General features: G+C 48.5%; 1 protein-coding gene across 1 annotated transcript; it reads left to right on the top strand.

Moving 5' to 3' along the window:
- The first annotated feature begins 7,246 nt into the window (after positions 1 to 7,246).
- Positions 7,247 to 22,279, top strand: LOC144253855 (adhesion G protein-coupled receptor E2-like). The gene is made up of 13 exons (XM_077796515.1): positions 7,247 to 7,375; positions 7,487 to 7,564; positions 7,963 to 8,140; positions 11,122 to 11,229; positions 11,571 to 11,794; positions 11,982 to 12,158; positions 14,231 to 14,428; positions 15,675 to 15,910; positions 18,173 to 18,239; positions 18,788 to 18,879; positions 19,838 to 20,006; positions 20,089 to 20,199; positions 22,034 to 22,279. Exons 1-13 carry the CDS (start codon positions 7,247 to 7,249, stop codon positions 22,040 to 22,042), a joined length of 1,776 nt encoding a protein of 591 aa, XP_077652641.1. The 3' UTR covers positions 22,043 to 22,279.
- The last annotated feature ends 591 nt before the right edge of the window (positions 22,280 to 22,870 follow it).

The following is a 22,870-nucleotide window of genomic DNA, read 5'->3' as shown; positions in this document are numbered from 1 at the left end:
GAAAGGGAAACTGAGGCGGGGCAGTGAGGCAGCCTGCCTGTGCTCCAGGGTCTGAACCAGGGCCACCAGGCTCCAGTCCCCCACCCACAGGCCAGGAGAGCCACGGCTGGAACCCAGAGGTTGCCAGGCTCAGCCCCCTTCCCATCCCCCAGACCCTCTGGGAGGCCCCACCTGGGCTCCCTCTGAGGAGTGGACCAGGTCCAAGCCCAGGAGGGTCCACAGCCCCTGCCCTCCAGTGCATCACCTCCGGCCTCCTCTGCCTGCTGGGCCCACTGACCCGCCCTCTCTGTGTCACAGGGCTGCTGTGTGTCCTGCTGAGTCTCTCCAGAGCTGGAGACCAGGGCTCTCAGGGTGAGTGTGGGGGAGCAGCATGGCCACAGCCAGAGCCTGGGAGGGGCCCTGCACCCCAGCCCAGGAAGGAGAGGTCTGGGCAGGGAGGCTCAGGGCATCTCCCCATCTCCTGGGACCTCCTCTGGGGACCACATTGCCCCCTCCCAGTCTCTGACCAGTCTGTGCCCCCACAGCCTGTGCCCCCTGGTGCCTTAGCAACTCCTTGGAATGTATCGTCACCAGTGTTTGTAGCTGCAACCTGACTTTCAATTCTTCATCTGTAAAGATCCTCACCCACCCCAAGGAGATATGTCATGGTAAAGATGTTGGGGGAGGGGCCAGAGACTTCGGGTGTCCAGTGCCAGTGGGGTCATGGGTAATGATCAAGGGCTGAGCCTTTGATCTCAAAGCCATCATCAAAGACAGAAACGAGAAAGGAAATAGTGAGCTGGCAGAGAGACCAGGGAATTGCATGGCTCTGGCAGAGAAAGACCTGGGCTCCAAGAGTTGGTCTCAGCCTGCCCTTAGGTCTGAAGAGGATGATGCTGATCTTCTAGCCCAACCCCCAACTTGGCATTGTCCCTGGTGTGCAAACTGGGAGTGTCAGCCAGAGGACTGAGGTGAACAGAGCAAACTGTGTGGTCTTCAGGAAAGGCTTGCTCCAGGCAAAGCACAGCCTCAGCACTGAAGCCCAAGATTCTCTCCAATAGATACTAACTCCATGTCAGTCCCCAGGCTGGGGGGCCAGGTGGGGGCAGGTGTCTCTTGCCTGAGAGACCACACACCTTTGAAAGGTGACCCTTCATCCTATTATGTTGCAGACAATGATGAATGTTTCCTGCCCTGGATGCTGTTCTGTGGATTTTTTAGTTACTGCCAGGGTGAGGAGGGGATCTACTACTGCACGTGCAGCCATGGATTTCATTTCCTCTCTAAAGCAAAAAAGTTCACTGAAGAGAATGAGACCTTTTGTCTAGGTAAGGCCCACCCATCGCCCACCCTCTACCACATGCAGGTCAGGGTACCAGAACTGATCTGGGGACAGCGCCCAGTTATAGCCTCAGCACCTGGACTGTGAGATGGGGCAGCTGTGTGTGCACCTGTCACCAGAACGAGAGGTGGGGGAGGGTCAGGGCACTCTGGGACCAGCTGCTTAGCCTCATCCTCTGTACGCCTGTCACAATGGCCAGGGTGCTTATCAGGAAACCCTGTGGACATGTGAGATGTGACAACATCATTGTTGTTTTCTGTTAAAAAAAAAACTGCCAGGCTCCAGTGGCCTGTGCCTGTGGTCTCAGCTAGCTGTGAGGCTGAGGCAGGAGGATCAATAGAGCCCAGGAGTCCAACACAGCCTGGGAAACATAGTGAAGACCAGGGCCAAGCGGGGGAAAAGTGGCAGAGGGAGAGAAAAAAAAAAGAATAACCCACAGGAAGGAGACCCTATCTTCTAAAGCTAAAAACAAAGGCTAGAGTACAGGCTGGGGTGTGGCTCCCAGGCAGAGGTCTTGCCTGGCATGAGCAGGGCCCTGGGCCCCCTCCCCAGCACTGCAGAAAAACAAATCCAAAACCAGAGGTAGCTTTGCTCTTGGTTCACTGTGTGATTTCAGACAAGTCACCTCACCTCTCTGTGCTTCAGTGTGTCCATCTGCAGAAGGGGAGTCCTGGACTGGGGCATAGCTCAGTGGTAGGGCACTTGTCTAGCAGGTACGAGTCCCGGGTTCAGTCCCCAGCTCCAGGGGAAGAAAGGGGGAGAGCAGAGAGTCATAATGAGGGAAATGAGATCCAAAGGCACTGAGCAGGTCCTGGCTCCCAGAAAGTGCTGTTAGCAATGGCTTCTGAGCTGAACAGGGCCTGGGCCCAGGAGTTGTGCTCACCTGCCTTAGGTCTGAGGGATGAGGAGCTTCCAGCCCACGCCCACCTCAGCATTGTCCCCTGGGTCCAGATCCAGGGGTGTCAGCCAGAGGACTGGGACAGAGGTGTCCTGTGGCACACAGGGGCCAAGGCCCTGGTTGACACAGGTGGTGCCCACTCCAGGCCACTGTCCCACCAGCACAGAGAGGGAGGGTGGTGTGGAGGCCAAGGTCAGAGGCAGGGATCAGCTCCCTGGGTCCAAAGCCTGGACTGGCCACCCATAAGCAGCATGGGATCAGCAAAACCACTTCCTCTCTTGGAGCCCTCCTTGTATCTGCCCCCAGGAGCCTGGAGCCCCAGAGATCCCATGAGGTGGGGGCTCTCAGTGGCTCATTACTGGGGAACTCAGGGAGCTGGGGGGAGGCTGAGCCCAGGATGTGGGGAAACGTGGGAGTTGGTGGAGGGTCCCCTGGGGGTGCTGCTGCACCTCATTCCCAGCCTCCCCACTCGACCCCAACCACCTGGTCCCCTCCACCTATGGCACACCTCTGCAGCCATTGCTACCAGCTGGGAACAGGGGAGGGGACTGTGATTGGCCCTGTGGGGGCTAGACAGGGGCCCTTAGGGTGCATCAGCCCTGCCCTGGCCCGTCCTGCTGTTGATCCACACAGCCCAGATGAGGGGTCCCAGCAGGGCATCCTCAGGTGCAAAAATGGGTCCAGGGGACCAGAAGCCCTCCCTGCCTCATCCTGACCCCAGGAATCCTCTGGGCTCTGGGAACCTTTGGCCCCTTTCTGGGACACCCAGGGCCCTCTGCCATGAGCTGTCACTCACTCCTGTCTGGGGTTCTCTGAGGCTGCTGTGTTGCCCATTCACCTCAGGCCTCTGTCCTGTGGGTCCCTGTGGCACTCAAAGGGGACCTGCTTCCTGAGCATGTTCCCCTCACGTTTAGAGACCAGGAGAGATAAGACTCCAGGAAACACCCCAGGCCTCAGCTGGGAGCTGCTTCCAGAAGCTTCCTCATTTCCTGTCTGTGGCCCTCTCTGATAAGGGGGAACTTCCTCTAGGGGTGGTGACAGCAAGACTCCCCGGAGACAAGCTGGGCACCTTGGAAAGGCCTGTCAGTGACCACCCACAGTTCTGAGTGCCACACTAGGAGTTGGGGGATTCCTGGGGATGGTCGAGGGTGCATTTGTGCTGCTGTGAGGAAAGGCAGCTGGAATTGGAAACAGGCTGGGCCTGAGCACCTGGGTTTGCTTTATTTTTTATTTTTTATTTTCATTTCTTTGTTTGTTTCTTTTCGTCCTGGGGATCTAACCCTGGAGCTTACCACTGACCACATCCCAACCCTTTAGATTATTTATTTGGAGACGGGGTCTTGATAAATTTCTTAGGCCCTCCCTGTTGTTGAGGCTGGTCTTCAACTTGCAATCCTCCTGCTGCAGCCTCCTGAGTCACTGGGATTACAGCATGTACCAATGCACCTGCTTGAGCACCTCGCTTTAGTTCTTCGTGTTGCTGCTCAGTGGTGGGGTTTTTTAAATTGTGATGAAATCTGCATCCATAAAACTTATCCAATTAACCACGTTCCAGTATACTAGTTCGGTGGCACTGAGCACATTCCTGTTACACAACCATCTCAGCCATCCCTCCCCAGGAGTGTTTTCCTGTTTTTTTCCTTTGTTTCTTTAACTGACAAATAAAAATACTGTACATACTCATCATATGCAGAATGATATTTTGAAACATGTGTGCACACTGGGATGACTAAATGGAGCTGATTAGAATATGCAATGCCTCAAGTGCTGATTTTTGTGATAAGAACAATTCAAATCTAATCCCTTAGTGATTTCAAGAATACAGACCATTGGCCAGACCCAGTGGTGCATACCTGGGATCCAGCAGCTCTGGAGGCTGAGGCAGGAAGATCACAAGTTCCAGGCCAGCCTCAACAACTTAGCAAGGCCCTAAGCAACTTACTGAGACCCTGACTCAAAATAAAAAATAAGCAGAGATGGGATGGGCTCAGAGGTAGTTCTATTTTTAATATCTGAGGACCGTCCCCACTGCCTTCCGTCACAGTGGGGCTCACTTATGTTCCCAGCCATGGTGTGCACAGCGTCCTTTGCTCTGCCCGCTGGCCACTGTGTACCCATCCGGCTTCCCCAACAGCTACCCAGCAGGTGTGAGGTGACATTTCATCACAGTTCCTTTCTAGTCCCCTGAGGATTGGCAATGGCACGGGATTTCTCCTGGGCCTCTGGGCCCTTCTCCTGTCGTCCTTTGAGAAGCGTCTCTTCAGGTCACTTGCCCATTGGCGGATGGGGTGAGCGGGTTTCTTACTGCTGAGTTGCTTGATCAAGCTCCTCATGATACTTTGCAAATTGACACCTAATAAGATGCGTGGCTTGTGAGTGTGCCTCCCGTTCCCTGAGTTGTCTCTCACTCTGTCCACTGTTTCCTTTGCATTTCAAAAGCTGTTATTTGGCTATGATCCCCTTGGTCCGTTTGTATTTTGCTGCCTGTGCCTTGGGTCCCGTCCAAACCATCACTGACAGGCCAACGTCGCCAGCTCTCCCCTGTGCTCTCAGCTAAGCAGCTGGGCAGGTCCAATCTGACCTTCACTATTTAATCTGAGGTGACTTTATGTGGTGTGAGGGGAGGGTCTGATGTCCTCCTGGTTGGCATGTCCAGGGTCCCAGGCCTTTTAATGAAGAGTCCTTCCCATTGTGTGCTCTTGGCACCTTCATCAAAAATCAGCTGTAAATATGTGGGTTTTTCTGGGCTGTCTGTCCTGCTCCGTGGCTGTGTGTGTCCCCATACAGAACCACACTGTGTTGTCACTACAGCTTCCAAGGAGATTCTGAAGTCAAGTCATGGGATGTGCCCAGCTTTGTTCTGTTTCTGAGCACCTGGCTTTATCCTCAGGTGTTAATGATGAGTGTCACTCTGGGAAGCCCTTGGCCATGATCTCCCACCCCCACTGCTTAAGCATCAAGGGTGGCCATCACTGCCACCTTCTCCCTGAGCATAGACCACCTGTAGGACCCCAGTGGTGCAAGGATTCCCACAGGGGAGGGTCCAGGGAATGGCTGCACCTCCCTCTGCCACTCCAGGATGGAGAGGAGATGTAGACCCCTTGCCAGGCCCCACCATGGCACAGAATCTGAACCCACACGTCCTCGGGCTCTGCTCCAGAGAGCAGAGTGGTCCTGGGACTTCCAGAGCAGCCCGGCCTCAGGAGGTCCACCCCGGGTGTTCGTTCTGTCCTCGTCTCACAGCAGGGTCAGGCTGAGCACCAGGGTCTCTTCCCTGAGAGAAAGCACAACTTTGGGAGGTGAGCCTCTGACCCGTCATGTTGCAGACATCACCAAATGAGGGCCATGAGAGTGCCCCGTGGAAAATCTGCAGACGGCCAGGTCATGGAGGGCACAATTGCTGCATGCACAGCCCAGGCTGTGTGCCCATATCTGGAGCCAAGAATCCTTTATTAATGAGAGGAAAACAGCTGCAAGGTAGGCCCTTCCACCACCTCCCCATCATCAGGTTGATGTTGCCAGACCCTTTCCTGTGACATCTAGACTGCACAACCCTGGTTACAGGAGTGGTGCCCTGGTCTGAGGCAGGCAGGTGTGCATGTACCTGTCGCCCAGCACAGAAGCAGGGTAGCATGAACGTCAGGGGCAGCTCTGTGACTGGCTGCCTGGGTCCAAAACCTGCCTGTGCCACCTGTTAGCTGCATGTTATTAGTCAAGTCACTACCTCTCTTTGAACTTGGTCTACCCATCTGTATCATGAAGGTGATCATAACAGTGCCTACCTCCTGTGTCTTCCAGGAGGATTATGAAAATTACAGGTGCCTGTAAGGAAGCCTGGCTAAACTGAGGATCAAGGGGACTCTGACCAGACAGGGTACCTGTGGGTGCACATTGTGTCATATGTACAAGCCTTGACCAAAGGGAAAAAGCTTTTTTTATGAGTTTTCAAAAAGCCCCTCTTCTCCAGGTGGACACAGCCGCATCTGATGACTGGAAAGTGGTTTGGTTTTCAGCCCCTGCTTACCATGGGCTTGGGCACCCTGACGCAGTGAGCAGCCTGGACAACTGCACCTAAGGGTCAGGATTCTCCTAAGTACAAGCCCTTGGCCTCAGATGGTGGCTATCATTATTGGCACACCCTCTGTGCCCCACACTGTGTTGCTAGGTTAGAAAGAAGCCAGGGCTGGTGAGGAGAGAGGGCAGAGCTCATTCAGGTGGATGGGCAGAGACAGGGATGAGCACGGGTAAGGGGAAGACAACCCCAGTCCCGTGGGGACCCCACTGGGAAAGAACCCTGGAGGTGAAGCCTCAGCTCAGTGAGCAGCTCAGCTGGACCCTACTCGTTCCCTCCTCACCCTTCAACACTGTGGTCTTCACTGCACCTGAAGATACGACCACTGGCCTCACAGTCCATGGAGTCAGTGATGGGCAGACCTGGTACCCACTCCCTGGGCTCCTTGCCCCACCTTCTCTAGGTATCAGAGGGCCATGCAAAACACTTGGCTGCCCATCTCTGTTCACTCCCCAAGACTCAGAACTCCCTGCAGAGGGCCACTACTGGACCTTCAGAACACCCCGTTGCCCATCCATTTTGCATGAAGGGCAAGGGGGAGGGATCAAGATAAGGAGCCCACAGGGAGCTCATTGCAGCACCATTCTGTCTTCTTTCTCCTGTTAGAGACTAAATGGATAAGACTTGGCCCTCCCAGGGACCACAGAGACTCAGTCACACCTGGAACATTCAGTTTCCCCACAACCACGATGGACCCAGGGACCCAGCGGGAAAACTCAGTAGGTAGGAGACTCGAGGGTAGGACACAGTCCCAGCCACACCCCGGCCTGGAGAGGACTCCCTCTGTGCCTCATTCTTGTCTCGGCCACGCCCTCACGGCCACGCCCTTCTCCACTGCTTGGCCTCATTCACTACTCTCTCCATACTGACTTTGATCTGCATGTGCACATGCTCCTGCACACACCCACACACACGTGCACTTCTCCTAATGAATCAATGTCCTGTCCTGGCAGTCATGCCCGGCGACACCTGGTCTCCGCACCGCTACCCTGGGACTGGGCCCCGCTACCCTGGGACTGGGCGCCACTACCCCGGGACTGGGGGCAGCTACATCTGGTCTCTGCCCGCTGGAGTCCACAGCCAGGTGAGCCGCCCAAGCCACGATAAGGAGGTGGGAATTCATGGTGCAGCACCCTGTCCACCCCTTTGCCCAAAGCTTCGCACCCACCCGTGACACCTCATCTCACCTCCCCAGAGACTCATCCACTTCACTGACAAAGTCAACAATCTGCACAAGAATGTCAAGCAACATGCAGCCAACGACACCATCCAGGTAAGGGCAGGACAGGGGAAGCAGGTGGAGACCTCCCATAGAGGGAGGGGGACAGCTGTGGTCTGGGGGGAGGGGGACAGCCCAAGCACACTGGCGTCCTGCTCTGAGCTGTCCACTCTCCCAGGGCAGGTGGAAGAGGACACTGGGAGCCACACACACAGTTTGATGCCCACGTGCACTGTCTGTCCTCTTGCTCTGATCCTTGTCTTTGTCATCCTTGACTGTCACGAACCAGGGCTGACCTCTGAGGAGCAAGGACCACCCAGGGTGTCCCAAACCATTCTCTCTCTATCCCCAACTGGACAGTGTCTGGGTCTGTTCTCTGGGGTTGAGTGGTCAAACTCCTCATGTGGACCTTCTGGCCCAAGACCACCTGCTCTGTGCCCCCATCCCTCCAGGAGATCATGCAGGAGGTGGATGAGCTGCTGGAGACCCCTGGGGACATGGAGACGCTGACCTCCTCACAGAAGCACTATGTGGCCACTCACCTGCTGACAGAACTGGAGAGGGCCCTGAGAAACCTGAGCAGTGATCTGCCTGATGGGACAGCGACCTTCAATTATTCTGCAGGCACACGTAAGTCCCTGGGTCTGCGCCAGCCCCTGTTCCTAGCCTCATCCTCTTCTGATCCCACTAGAGTTGAGCGGCCACACTGTACTACAGCATGACTCACATAAATAATCACAACAGTGAAAAAGGCAGAAAACCACAAATAGTACACATTTACAATATTGTATACATTATCAGCAGTAAAATGACAATAAGGGGGGCTGGGGATGTGGCTCAAGCGGTAGCGTGCTTGCCTGGCATGTGTGTGGCCCGGGTTCGATCCTCGGCACCACATACACACAAAGAAGTTGTGACCACTGAAAACTAAAAAAATAAAAAAATTAAAATTAAAATCCCCCCCTCTCTCTCTCTTAAAAAAATGACAATAAGGAATTTTAGAGGGGCTGGGTTGTAGCTCAATGGTAGAGCATTTGCCTAAAGGCACAGGGTTTGATCCTCAGCACCACATACAAATCAATAAAAGCAGTGTTGTGTCCATCTACAACTAAAAAAAATACTTTTTCCTAAAAATTTTAGGTAACAAAATAGAAACAGCTCCCAAAAGCTAATTTGGAGTAATATAAATTAATCTTGCTTGATATGTAGGTATTAATTGTTTTATTGTGGTAAAATTCACTTAACAAAATCCAACATTTAAGTTCTCCATTTAAAATCCACCAGTTTGACATTTCAGTGGAATCAAGAACATTCACAAACTGATGCAGCCATCACCTCCATTTCTAAGACAATTTTCTCCAAAATCAAACACAGTGCCTCCTCAGCTTTCATCCCTCATTCCTCCCCTCCCACAACCCTGGCATCCACTCACCTGCTTGCTGTCTTAATGGAGCTGCCTATTCCACCATTTAGTAAAAAGCAATCACACAAAGTGTGACCTGTCCCTCTAGCTTCTTTCTCCTAGAATAATGCTGTTGAGCATGGCATAGCATCACTCCATCCCTTTTCATGGCTGAATATGACTCCATCCTATGGGTGTTAGCTGACCCACTCAGCCACTGATGAACATTTGGGTGGGTTCCACTTCTTGGCTATTGTGACTTACTATTAAGAATATTGATGTATAAGAGTTTGTTTGAATAACTCTTCTCAGTGCTTTGGTGTCTGCCATAGACTGGACTTGGTAGGTAACATGGTAATTCCATGTGTAGTTTTGGGGGAACCACCAGACTGTTTGCAAAACGGCCACACTATTTCATAGTACCACCAGCGGGGTGCAAGAATCCCCTCACCATGGCCAAGGCTAAACATGTTACCTCGATTCATCTAGATTTTATTACAGCTGTTCTAGTGCATGAGAAGTGATGTCTCCTTGCCAGTTTGAGTTGCATCTCCATGTTGACGGGTGATGGTTAGCATCTTTTCATGTGCCTCTGGGCCATTTGTGTATCTTTTTGGAGAAATGTCTGTTCAGATTCTTTGTGCATTTGTGATTGGGTTGGTAATTTTGTTGTTGAGTTGTAAGAGATTTTCATCTATTTTGACAGGAGACCATGATGAGATGTGCAACTTGGAAATGCTTTCTCCATCCTATGGATTATCATTTCACATCTCTGATAACAGTTTAACTTTAATGTCAGATGTTTTGAATTTTGAGGACATCTACTTTATCTACTTTCTCCTTCATGGCTTGTACATTCAGTGTCATATCTAACAATCCATTGCCAAATCCAAGGTCAGAAAGATACCACTATATTTCCTCCTATGGGCTTCAGTTCTTAGATTTAGTCCTTTGTTCTATTTTGAGTTAATCTGTGTGTGTGGTGTGAGGTAGGGGTCCACATCCTTCTTTTTCCTTGGATATCCAGTGATCCCTCATCAATCATTGAAGAGACTGTTCTTATATGCATTGAACAGTCTTGGTCCCTGGCTGAAAACCAATTGACTGCAGAGGTGCAGGTTTATTTCTGGGCTCACCTTTCCCTCTGTCTTCATGGCAGTACCATGCTGCTTTGGGCTCTGCTCATTTGCCATCATTTCTGAAGTCAGGAGTGTGAGTCCTCCACCTTTGTTGCTCTTTTCAGGCATGCTTTAACTACTTGGATCTCTTGCAATGCTGTGTTAGTTTTAAGGTGAGTTTTTCTACTTGAGCAAATTATAATATTAATGGCTGTTGGGACATGGATAGGGATGACATTGACTTTGTAGATCTCTTTGGGGCATGTCACCATCTTATCAATATAAAGTTTCCCCATCAATGAACACAAGGTGTCCTTGCATTCATTTGGAGTCTTTAATGCTTTTCAAATCCTTCTGTAGTCTCTAGGTACACGTCCTGAGTCTCTTAGTTAAATTTATTCCTAATATTTGATAGAGATTGTTGTGTCTATGTTCATAAGAGATATAGGTCTCTTGTTTTCTTGTGATGTCTTTATCTGTTTTTACATCAGAGTAAGATTAGCCTCAAGGAATTACTAGATGATGACCCGTCTTCTGTTGTTTGAAAGAGTTTAGAAAGAATTCATGTTCATTCTTCCCTATATGATTAGTGAAATTTAACCATATTGAATTGGTGAAAATCTGATCTCACATGTTCATTTAGGAGGATTTTCACTATTGATTCAATCTCTTTACCCATTATAGGTCTCTTCAAATTTTCCAAACCTTCTTGAGTCAGTTTTGGTAGTTTCTGTGTCCCTAAGAATGTGTCCATTTCATCTCAGTTATATAATATGTTGGTGCACAATTGCTCCTATGGTTAGAATTCTTCATAACTTGAGATTTCATACACATGTATGTATACACACATATGTATACACAACACATATATACACATACATATAAAATCTGAAATAACAAAGGATTACATACATATCTGTATGTGAACACATGTGTGTTTATATATTCACATATACTCGTGTGTGGTTATAGTGAATTGGAAGTCACACATAGGTCCTTGATATATGTGATGTACATATGTAGATATTCATATCCACATATACACACATATAGATTCCTAACATAGAACTTCTTCTTCCCATGACTCATAGAACTGGCCCTGGAGGTGCAGAAGCAAGGAATTTGCAATGTCACCTTGAGTCTGATTCAGGCAAAGATGCAGCTGAACTGGAATCTGGCACAGGAATCTTGTTACACAGGTAACATCTGAGATGGGGAGAAGGTGGGATGTCCACCTTACACCAGTACCATCCTGTTTGGAAGAGGCTTCAGGGTGGGAAAATATGTCCAATGATGTGAAAAAATACATAATTAAAGACTAAAGGGTGATGTGCGTGGGAAGAGGTCACTAGAAGAGCGTCCAAAGGGGAGGTTCTGGGGAGTGATGAGGCCACATTCTGTTGTGTGCACGTGTGAATATGGAGCAGCAAGTCCCACTATTGTGTATCATTATAATACAACAATTCAAAAGGAGGAGAGGCCATCTAAGGAGGAGGCCCTGGAGGAGACCCTGAGACGCACCCGTGGCCTCGTCCTGCAGGCCCTTCTGTGGTGGGCTTGGTCTCCACCCCAGGGATGGACAAGCTGCTGGCCGAGGCTCCCCTGGTCCTGGAGCCTGAAGAGCAGATGGCTCCCCATGGGACACACAAGGACTTGCTGCCAAGTGTCTCGTCTGTCCTGCTCTCAGATGTCGTCTCAGCCTTTTTGAGCAGCAACGACACCCAGAACCTCAGCTCGCCAGTTACCTTCACCTTCTCCCATCCTGTGAGTGGGGTGGGAGGACCATGGTGTGGGAAGAGCCCCAAGCCCAGGCACACCCTTGTTGTCCTCTTAACCTTGAGGTTCAGCAGGACTCCCCACAGGTGCACCCCACACAGCAAAGCCAGCCCTTCCAGGGTCAGAATCTCTAAGCACAGGAAGACCAGATCACACCCCTGTCCTGTTACTACAGCTGGTGACACCTGCACCAAGGCATAAGGTGCTCTGTGTCTTCTGGGATCACAGCCAGAATGGGAGTCACTGGACCACTGCAGGCTGCAGGACAGTGAGCACCGGAGGTGGCAGCACCACCTGCCACTGTACCCACCTCAGCACCTTTGCCGTCCTCATGGCCCACTACCATGTGCAGGTGAGAGGCTGCCTTCAGCATTGATTGCTGCAAAACACACTTATGCAAATGTCGCTGCTGAAGTAAAATGAATTTGTTCCCTCGCTGTTTCTGAGGGTCAGCAACCCAGCACAGGGGGATGAGTTCCTTGTACAGATTCTAAAAGACTGACAAGATCACATCAGCCAGGGCCGCAGTCTCTTCTGGGTCTTGCAGCCCTCCTCCAGCTCCCTGGTTGCAGGCAGAGTCCAGTTCTCTTCTCTTAGCAGCTGTCAGGGGGGACCACACTCAGTTCCTAAGACCCACCCACATTTCCTCTCCTGTGACCCTTGGTTGGCCTTGTCACAAAATATCAGTGTTCCTATCTGAAAACCAGCATGAATATGTCCTTGTATAGAATCCCTCTCAAGTTTTGAATCTCTTTTACCAGGAAGAGTCCAGATCTTTAAAGCAATCACCTGATCACACCAAACCCAGAATACACTCCTTAATCTAAAAGTCAACAGATCGAGCCCTAAATTCCACCTGCAAAATCCCTCTACAGCAACACCTAGATTATCAGAGAATTGAAGAATTAGAAGAAGGTTTGTGTAACAGCAGGTGGTGGACATAGGAAGACCAAGTTAGAATTCTACTTACCACCAGGGTCTGTAAGTCAACCATGGTCGGGTTTCAGGTTTACAAAAAAGGAAGGTCTGGTGAAGGTGGAGGTCAGAGGGGGTCAGGGGAGTCAGAGAGGATGGCTGGACCAGGGGCTGTTTACCTCCTCCTCTATCCAGGTGAGTGAACAATTCTGCTTCCCCAGGTTCAGACTCTCAGGTGAGCCCACGTTATGGGCATTTACTGTGAGCACCCTGTGACCATGAGCATGACAAAGATCTCAGCCAAGAGCTTTTTATATATTATGGAAATTAGATTTTGTCTTTACATCAGAAGTTCTCAAAATTCAGCATATGTTAACATCACTTGGAGGAACATTTATTTTTAAGTGCTTTCTTAGGAAACAATTTCTATTTTTTAGATATGTTTCAAGAACAAAAATAGAAGAAACCCATCAGATACTTGGTTAAAGGAAGAAAGTTAATGATGATGGTAACTTAAAATTTACACTTTCCCACCTATTTCTCCAAGTCCTCTTAAAGCCATGAGGAAATGAAAAGAAAACCCACCACCCCATTACTCTTTACCCAGAGACATCTGTTTCATTTATCAGGTGTCATTCTTTCCCTCTGCTCCTCCTCTGTCCTGCCTCCTAATTTCCCAATTTTGTCTTTACACCATAGTCTCAAATGTTCCATGGACAAATGTCACCTGCAGGGTTTGTACTTTCTTTTCAAACATTTTCTTGGGAAAGCATTTCAAATTTACAGATATGTTGCAAAAACAAAATCCACACAAACAACATCTGTGTGCATTTGATCCAGATGCACTTGCTGTGAAATTTTGCCTTCATTATTTACCATTTGTACATTTCCCCTCCCTCTTTCCTCTTCTCTCCTCTTTCCCTCAATTACACTGAAATAGAATTGATGGTGGGCTTTTAAATATCCTCATGGCTTTAAGATGATTTTCAGAAAGAAGTGGGGGAAAGGTGAATTTTAAGCTACTGTTATCATTTCATTTATTTTTAACCAAGTATCTAATTCTAACTTCACAGGGACTTGTGGTCAGTAAGGAACAGGCAGAGCTGGACTGAGGCCAGGGGTGTCTGGGATGGGAGGTTAATGCTGGACACTGAGGTGCAGGTTCTGTCCTGTGGCCTCGAGGTACAGAGACAGAGGGACCCTCAGCAAGGGCTTCACACAAACTCACTCACATATCAACATACGCCTTACTGTGCCCCAAAGTCAGGAATCCCGGGTCTCCTCCTTGACTAAGGACTCTACACATCCGGGCCCTTCTAGCCGCTTACCTGCTCCAATCAGAAAACCTTACAGTCCAACCTTCTGAACCTGGAGCCCCGCCCCCATCAGCTTCACACCTGGACCTGGTCCCTCCATTCCTGAATCTGCTGCACCAAATGACAGGGATAGCAGAGGGTTCCTACCCCAGAGCAGGGCACGTGGCTGTGAAGGCTCCTCCCTCTGCCCCAGGAGGACGACCCCGTGCTGAGCATCATCACCTGCGTGGGGCTGGGCATGTCGCTGCTGTGCCTGGTCCTGGCGGCCCTCACCTTCCTCCTGTGCAGAGCCATCCAGAACACCAGCACCTCCCTGCACCTGCAGCTCTCGCTCTGCCTCCTGCTGGCCCACCTGCTCTTCCTCATGGCCATCGACAGAACCCAGCCCAAGGTACCCGGGTGTCCCCGCCCCGCCCGCCCAGGGGTCCTGAACTCAGGAGCCAGGCTGCCGGGCTCCTAATCAAACATCCTGGGCCCCGGGGAAGGCCACAGGAGTCAATGCCCATTTCACGTTGACGGATTCAATGAGCAAACGAACCCTCTTTGCAACCCCATCACCTATATCTCTTGTTGCTTAGCAGCAGGGCTTGCATCCTGGGGAAGTTCCTTCATTAGGGGACCCGGTAGGGTGAACTGACGCAAACTCTAGATGGCATTCATCAATCACCAGACGTGGCCTCCTGATTCAATCAGGAGACAGAAGTAGGCGACTGGGCTGGCTTCACAGGGCACCCCGTTTTACACCAGACACTTTTTACCAGGAGAAAAGGGAGGTTCTACTGAATTTTTTAAATGGTTCATTGAGTCCTTTGTTTACAAAAGTCCTATTTGATTCATTTTTATAATCTGGATTTAGTGAAATGATCCTCCACTTCCTGTAACTCCTCCAAGTTCATTCTTCACATCTTCTTTTAACTCATTGAATATTTTAACTAGGAGCTTTCTAAATTCTTCTCCAACATTTCCTCTGCTGTCGTGCCTACAGAGTCAGTTGTTGGAGTGCTGTGGGCTGTGTGGTTTGCTCCCTTGCTCTTTCCTGCTGCTTGTAGGTCTGCCCACCTTCTGGTTTGAGTATCTTCTCTGCTTTGATGCACAGCATTACTTAGTGATCTTCTGTCTCTTAAGAGCCCAGGGATGGGTGAATATCCAGCTACTGATACTGTCAGACAATGTGCATCCTCAGCTGTTCCCAGGATCAGCACCATTTGGAGAGAAGATACTAAGCCCTGTGAACTACAGTCACTTCTAAAATGATGTGAAAAGCGTAGTGTAGTATTAGGTCCTGCCTGTCCTTGTGTGGCCCTGCTGTTCCATAACCAGCAGCGCAGCTGGTTTGTGCACAAGAGCATCCCCACTACTGCATGAGGAACTCGGCAGTGCTGCGCTGGGAGGCTGTGACGTCACCACTATGGTATGGGGAACACTACAGGGCAGTGCTGGAAGGTTGTGAAGTCACTGGGCAGCAGGACCTCTCCAGCTCTGCTGTGATCTATGGGAGCACACACGCAGCCCATGGCTGAAGCACCACAGTGCAGCGCCTGGTGCACAGCAGAATCCCGCCCACAGGGCACAGGGGGTGTCCCGGGCCACACCCAGACCCTGACTCTGCTCTGCCCCTGGGTCTCTCTCCTCCCCAGGTGCTGTGCGCAGTCACCGCGGGGGCCCTGCACTACCTCTACCTGGCCTCCTTCACCTGGATGCTGCTGGAGGGGCTGTTCCTCTTCCTCACCGCGCGGAACCTGACTGTGCTCAGTTCCTCCAGTAGAAACAGGCTCATGAGGAGGCTCATGTTCCCTGTGGGCTACAGAGTCCCGGCCGCCATCGTGGCCGTGTCTGCAGCAGCCAGACCTCACCTGTATGGCACCCCTGCTCGGTAAATGCAGACCCCACTTGTCCTTCTCCTCTCGAGCATGTCCACGGCCATTACTTGAACCAAAGTAGCATTTTGAGTACTTCAGAACTTAAGATGCACAGCGACACTAACTAGTAACCCCTAGCGCATCTTTCCTGTGAAAAATTATAGTAAGGATTAATTAATTAACAAAATCTCTCTCCTAGAAATAGCAAAGAAAAAAATCAAAAGAAAATTTTTCGTTTTTGATTTAACCTACATTTTATCCAAATCCTATAGAATGCCCCAATTACTCATTTGGGAAAGTAGAATTGATTTAAATAACCAAATTAATAGACAAAGATCATCACCAAACTTGTGATTGTGGTTGCCTCAGTGACAAGAAGGATATGCAATCAGAAAGGGAGAGTCGTCCTCATCTTCTCTGGTGAAACTTCTTAATTGCTAAGCTCACATGTCAGTCCTAGGGATTTCATTACACCAGTTATAAACATTAATGGTGCAGAACAAAAATGTTTTAATTACAAAATTAAAATTAAACATAGTGTCATAGTTAAGATTTACAGCATGCTTATTTCATGTCAGGTGCTTCTCTAGCCACTTTTATATGGATTAACTCAAATAATCCTCATATTGCTACTTGCAAGTAGATGATGTCATTAGCTTCATTTTATTGATGAGGAAATAGAGGTACAATTGAGATAAGTGCCCAAAGGTGGTAGAACTAGCAGGTATCCACACACTCAAGTTTACTGCGGCACTCTCCACAATAGCTGAGTCACTGAATCACCCCAAGTGCCCCTCACAGATAAATAGAGAAAGAAGAGGTGGTATATATACACGATGCATTACTATTCAGCCTCTTAAAGAAGAACACTATTTAACATTTACAGCAACAGGGATAAAACTGGAGAACATTATATTAAGTTAAATGAGCCAGGCACAGAAACACAAGTAACACATGTTGTCTCACATTTGTGGAAGGTAAAAAATAAATCCACCTGAAAGTAGAACAGAGTGAATTCAAGAGATCCAGAAGGGTGCAGGGCAGAGGCAAGGAAAGCAGAAAAGGGAGGTTGGGTTGAATCAGAGCACACGATGGGCCTGGGTGGAAATACCAGGCTGGGCTCCTCTAATACAGACAATTAATATGTTCATGGGTGAATTTCATTTTTTAAATGCTGCATTATGAGTGAACCTTGAAATATCATGTTAAGTGAAAGAATGTAGTCATTAAAGATCACACATTTCATGATTCCATTATGTGAAATGCCAAGAAGAAACAAATCTATAAGAGAAAATAGATTCCTGTGGCTGGGGACAAGGTAAGGGGTGGGAGCAGGAGAGAGGAGCGGATGCTGATGTGCACTTGTTTCTTTATGGATCTGTGAAAATGTTCCACAGTTAGGTTGTGGTGATGGCTATACAGCACTATTTTGTTCAAACAGAAACTGTGCAGTTCATTTTTCTGCATTTTTATTGATGCTTTATAGTTGTATATAATGAAGGGATTTGTTGCTACATATTTGTGCATGCACACCACATGAAATGTAACAGAAGTGTGCACTTTCAATGAGTGAATTTTATGGTACGTGAACTCCATGTCCATAAATCCATGAAAGAATTGTGGTCATTGGGTAATTTTAGGAGCAGACAAAAAGCAACTCTATTGAATGTGGCAAGATGAGCCCTTAAAATGATGCCAGGTTCACAAGACTCTCAAGCACTGTGACCATGTTCACAGTCCTCTGCCCTGCTCCAGAGCTGACTAACTCAGTAACACCCACCCATCTTCATGTCTCCGTTAACATGTGATTTCCTTGGGGAATTCTCCTTTACCATCTTAATCCTACAGAAAAAATCTTAATATGCCTCCACAACTCATCCTCAGAACCTTCCACTTTGTTTTGTTGTTACAATGTGTCTACAGTGTGTATCCTCCTGGAGGTGAGACTTGGGAGATATACAACCCTGTTTACTTTCTTGGTAACTTCAGAGCCAGACAGAAAGCCTACCACCCAGACACTCAACGTTTGCTGAGGAAAGGGAGGAAGAGATCGAAATAACTGCTCTGTATCTTCAAGGATCAATGCACTTATTCTCTCTGTTTCTTAATTTTTCATTTGTTCTTTTTAGATGTACATGGCAGTAGAGTGCACTGTGACATATCACACATACAGGGGTCTGGCTTCCCATCCTTGTGGTTGGGCATGTGTGGAGTGACTCTGGTCGTGGTCTCCTACATGAACACAGCAAAGTGATGCTGTTCTCTCTCTTGCTCAGCTGCTGGCTCAACCCAGAACAGGGGTTTGTGTGGGGCTTCCTTGGACCTGCCTGTGCCATCTCTTGTGTGAGTGATGTCATCAGAGTTCCTTGCTGTCCACATGAGGGTCACTAGAAGAGCAGGATTATAAGGATGGTGATGAGAACAGGACTATCCTGGATTGTTACGGGTTGGGTTGGGTTTTCCAAGACTTCTGCATCACAAATTCTAACATTATTGTCAAATATTAAAAGCTGCATGGGCTAGAAAGGAGAGAGAAGAGATTTAAAATTTTATTCAATAAAACTTTGCTGTGGGGGATTTGGGTGTAGGTCAAGGGCAGAGAGCTTTCCTGGCATGCACTAGGGTCTGGGTTCCCTTCACAGAACTGCAAAAAGGAAAAGAAGATATTCATAAGCCTCCAGCAGTTTCTTTTGGGGGGTTCTTTTTAGTTATACGTGACAGTAGAATCCATTCTGATACAATTACACAAGCATGGAATATACCTTATCTAGTTAGGAGCCCATTCTCGTGAATGGACATGATGGTGGGATTCACTGTGATGCTGTCATATATGTACACACGAAAATTATGTCAGATTCATGCTGCTGTCTTTCCTCTGTGGTTTCTTGAAGGTCAATTTGGTTATCTTCCTGATGACCCTCTGGATTGTGAAGAGCAAGCTGTCCTCCATCAATAGAGATGTGTCCACCCTCCAGAACACAAGGTGTGAGGGACCAGGGGACACAACCCCACACAGGTGGATGATGCCCAAGAGCAAAGCCATGTGCCTGGGCAGCCCCTCTGGGTGGCCAATAATTAATGCAGCTGCCCTTCTATGCCTGGCATCTTAGACTCAGGGCTCTGCTGCTGATGCCCCAAAATGCCTCCATCTCTGATCCCAGCTTGGGACTCCCTCAGCCTCAGGAGGAATTGGCGTTGGCTGATCACCAATGCTTGGACTCTTTTTCAGCTCTTCCACAGCAAGAGTGCCAAGAGCATTGTTGTTCTCCTGACAGCCCCCATGTCTCAGGCTGCACTTTCTTACCCCACCCTCAGCTCAGAATCCTTCCCACCCTTTAACTAAATGTTCCTCCCTGTAGATAAAGGCTACTCCAGTTCAGTCCTCCAGGGGGTGGGGTTGTTCCTTCACTCAGCATCTTGTGTACAATTCATGCTCTTTCTTCTGGGTTTCTCTGATTAACCTTTCAAATTTTTGCATATCATCATTTAATTGTATTAGACACTTGAACAGAGCATAAGATTAATGAAAACAGAAATTTTGCCCTGTGTTTGTTTTCTAAGATTGGGCCTCACTGTGTTTCCGAGGCTGTGCGACCCTCTTGCCTCAGCCTCCTGAGGAGCTGGGACTACAGGTGTGCACCCCTGCCCCCAGCTTCTCTTTGAGACTTATGTCCAAGCCCTAGCACAGGGCATCCTCAGTTACACTGGTTAATGAAATTAGGGATCTTCGTGGAAAATGAGATTTTGGAATCCACCTTATGCAGTATCACTGTCCTGGACCCAAAATGGCATTTCTATTGTGGGGTATCATTGAGAGTAAAGATCAGAGTTCAGTCCAAGAAATTGCTTACAGGGGAGAGTAGATGCATCCAAGGGTGGAGAGGGGAATAGCCTGATTTTCTTGTGGGTGCATTATAAGCCTCCATTCTCCCCCAACCTAGGATGCTGACATTTAAAGCAATGACTCATCTCTTCATCTTGGGGTGCACCTGGTGTCTGGGTGTCCTGCAGGTGGGCCCCATGGCCACTGTCATGGCCTACCTCTTCACCATCGTCAACAGCCTGCAGGGCGTCTTCATCTTCCTGGTGTACTGCCTCCTCAGCCAACAGGTACCCCTGCCCAGCTCCCACCCATGCCTCCCCACCTGCACCCCTCCTGTGAGCTGGCGGACAGTGTGGGTTCCCTCTGCAGGTCCGGGAGCAGTACAGGACATGGCTCAAGAGGATCAGGAAACGGACAACTGAACTTGAGTCCTACACTCTGTCTAGCAAGGCTGTGTCTGATGCCTCCCGACCCAGCACGGTAGGGCCACTCCCTGCTCCCAGGGCTCATGTTCCCTGGTATTGGCAGGATTTCTCTCCTCCTGTCCACAGACCATGCTTCCCCTTCCTCCTGGACTCCACCATCATGCCTGCCTGTGCACTGACCTTACATGATTCTCTCTCCCTCCCTCCCACCCACCTAGTTCCTGCTTATTATCATTTGTCCTCACCCGTATATGAGTCTCCTAAAGACCCTGGTTATGACCTTAGGCTCACCTGGACAATCCAGGATGATTTTGTCATCTCAAGATGCTTAACATGCATGATCCCACTGATATGTGAAACGCAAACATTGATCTCATAGAAACAAAGAGTAGAACAGTGGTTCCCAGAGGCTGGGGAGGAGGGGGTGGGAAAAGCTTGATCAGCAGATACTAAGTTACAGTCAGGAGAAAGAAGCTCTGTGGTGTGTTGCACAGTAGGTCACTAGACCACAAAGTGCGCTGTGCCTTTCCAACAGCACTGAGGGGCTGAGGGCCAATCCGTGGGAGGCCCTTGCCTGGCATGTGCAAGGCCCCAGGCTCCATCCCAGCACCAAGTCTCTTTAAAATACAAAGAAAGTATTTGAGAGTTTTTACCACAAATAACTAATGCATGTTGGAGGAGATAGTTATGTTTAACCTTATGTAAACACTCACACTGTAGACAGGCAGGAAAACACATTATACCCTTAATATGTGCCATCTAAGTGGATTTAATGTAAAATTATATTTTTTAATCTTTAACATACTCCTTTTTGAGGAGTTCCTTTTCCAGGCATGGTGACACTCACAAGCTATGGGATTAGGGTGTGGACGTCTGTGGGGTCATTATTTTGTCTATCACACCAATTACATAGGTTGGCTTTCTCTCTCATGGAGCTGTCAAAATCTTCCTCTGTTTGTAGAAAACTGAATAGATTCACCACCCTCTCCCTCCACCACAGCCCTAGGAATGATATACACATTGAGGAAAAGAAATGGCAACTTTTAAATCTAGAAAATAGGAAGGCATCAGTTGGGAAAGAAGGCTTCTGAAATTCAGATGATCTGATCAGGTGTTTCTACCATCTTGGGCACTGGACCACGAAGGTCCACTCTGTTGGTGGCCTGATGTCATTTTATCTTCCAGTGTCTCCTTAAACTGGGCATGTCCAGGATGTCAGTTGATGGACTCTCTTCCTCTCATTTTGGAATCCCTCCCTTGGCTCATTTCATAAAAACAAAACATTTTGTCTTGTAACCAGTTCTGAATAATTTTCTGAAACACAGCATTGATAAGGCTCCAGTGAATCAGTCTCACTTCTGAGAAAGTCCAATTCAGCAAAATGAAATCTCATGTGGCCTCTTGATCATGCCCTTATAAATCCATCAGGCAAGAAAATATTGTGATTGAAGTGTGTGTGTGTGTGTTTATGTGTGAAGTGTGTGTGTGTGTGTGTGTATGTGTATGTGCACATGCGTGCGTGCGTGCATGCAAATGCAACATCGTACCCTATAAACGTAGATGATCATTATTTGTCAATTGAAAATTTTAAAAATCAGGGAGAAGGATGGTGGCTAAGACCCTCCAGTGGTCATCCCCCAGGTACAATGGCTTAACAGCTATAATTTACAAACTCATTGTGTATTTCTGGGGTGTGCCCCGTGAATATACAGAAAATAAAATGGTTACTGGAATAAAGGAAATTAACCTACCCTTCATCTCACATTCATGTTTGTATAGGAGCAGCTGAAATCTCTTTATCTAACAAATCATTTCTTTCCTTTTTTAAACGGAAGCTGTGAGTTGTTTTTCAATAATCTTATGTCATTTTTCAATAATTATCATTCCAGACTGATTAGAAAGATCGCCGGAGCTACATCCTCCTTCCCCATGGAAAATCTGAACCGCCATTTTTTAGCCATTAGGATCGGACAAAGACTCTGTGCTGTGTGTTTCAAGAAATTCATGGTGTTGGCCATGTGAAGGGATTCTTGGAGGACATGATTGACATGCAACTCCTGCAGAACCTGAATTCTGTCAAATGCCCGACCTGCTGCTGAGAAATCTCAACATCCAGATGCCACCTGCAGCCCAGTTCCTCAGTTTCTCTGTTAAACGTTCTTCTACTGCCCCCCCCTTCCTATGAGGCCTCTTCCATGCAAAAATTCTAGAAAAAAACAGCCTCCCAGGATGCCCACAACCACAGCATTCAAAAGGAATAGAAATCGCCTTAAAATTTTTGAGAAAAAAATAAAATATAAAAAGAAAAAAATTATAAAAATAAAATATTGTGGTGCTTACAAGGAAGAGACCTTGCTCTATGTGGAATGTGGGCTTCTGAGCATGTGGAAAGCTCCCCAGAATGCCATATTCCACTATGGATCTTCATAGTCATGTAGAGGCCAAACTGCCAAGAATATTAATCCCCAGATAATGTCCTGACAGACATGTTAGTAAGTAAGAAGTAAAGAGTAGGAGAGAAGACTGGGAAGACAGGGAGATAGGCCTGGGTCACTTCCTGGGCAGTGAGTACAAACAGCACCTGCAGATATTTGCTAAGAAACTTACAAAAAGGCTATTTTTAAGAAAGGACCTATGTGACTATGGTCCATGCCTCTCCAAAGAAGGAAAAAGCCCCGATGGACATCTTGATTGGACAAAAGGCTTCATGAACACCTCATGAACAC

The sequence above is a fragment of the Urocitellus parryii genome, chromosome 3 (assembly GCF_045843805.1).
Source record: "Urocitellus parryii isolate mUroPar1 chromosome 3, mUroPar1.hap1, whole genome shotgun sequence".
NCBI lineage: Eukaryota > Metazoa > Chordata > Mammalia > Rodentia > Sciuridae > Urocitellus > Urocitellus parryii.
This window is presented reverse-complemented; position numbering and strand designations above follow the sequence as displayed.

Coding starts and splice junctions, on each gene's coding strand:
- LOC144253855 (XM_077796515.1), top strand. CDS start 7,247: ATGCCCGGCGACACCTGGTCTCCGCACCGCTACCCTGGGACTGGGCCC. Junction 8,141..11,121: donor CAATTATTCTGCAGGCACAC/GTAAGTCCCTGG, acceptor CATGACTCATAG/AACTGGCCCTGGAGGTGCAG. Junction 14,429..15,674: donor TCGACAGAACCCAGCCCAAG/GTACCCGGGTGT, acceptor TCTCCTCCCCAG/GTGCTGTGCGCAGTCACCGC.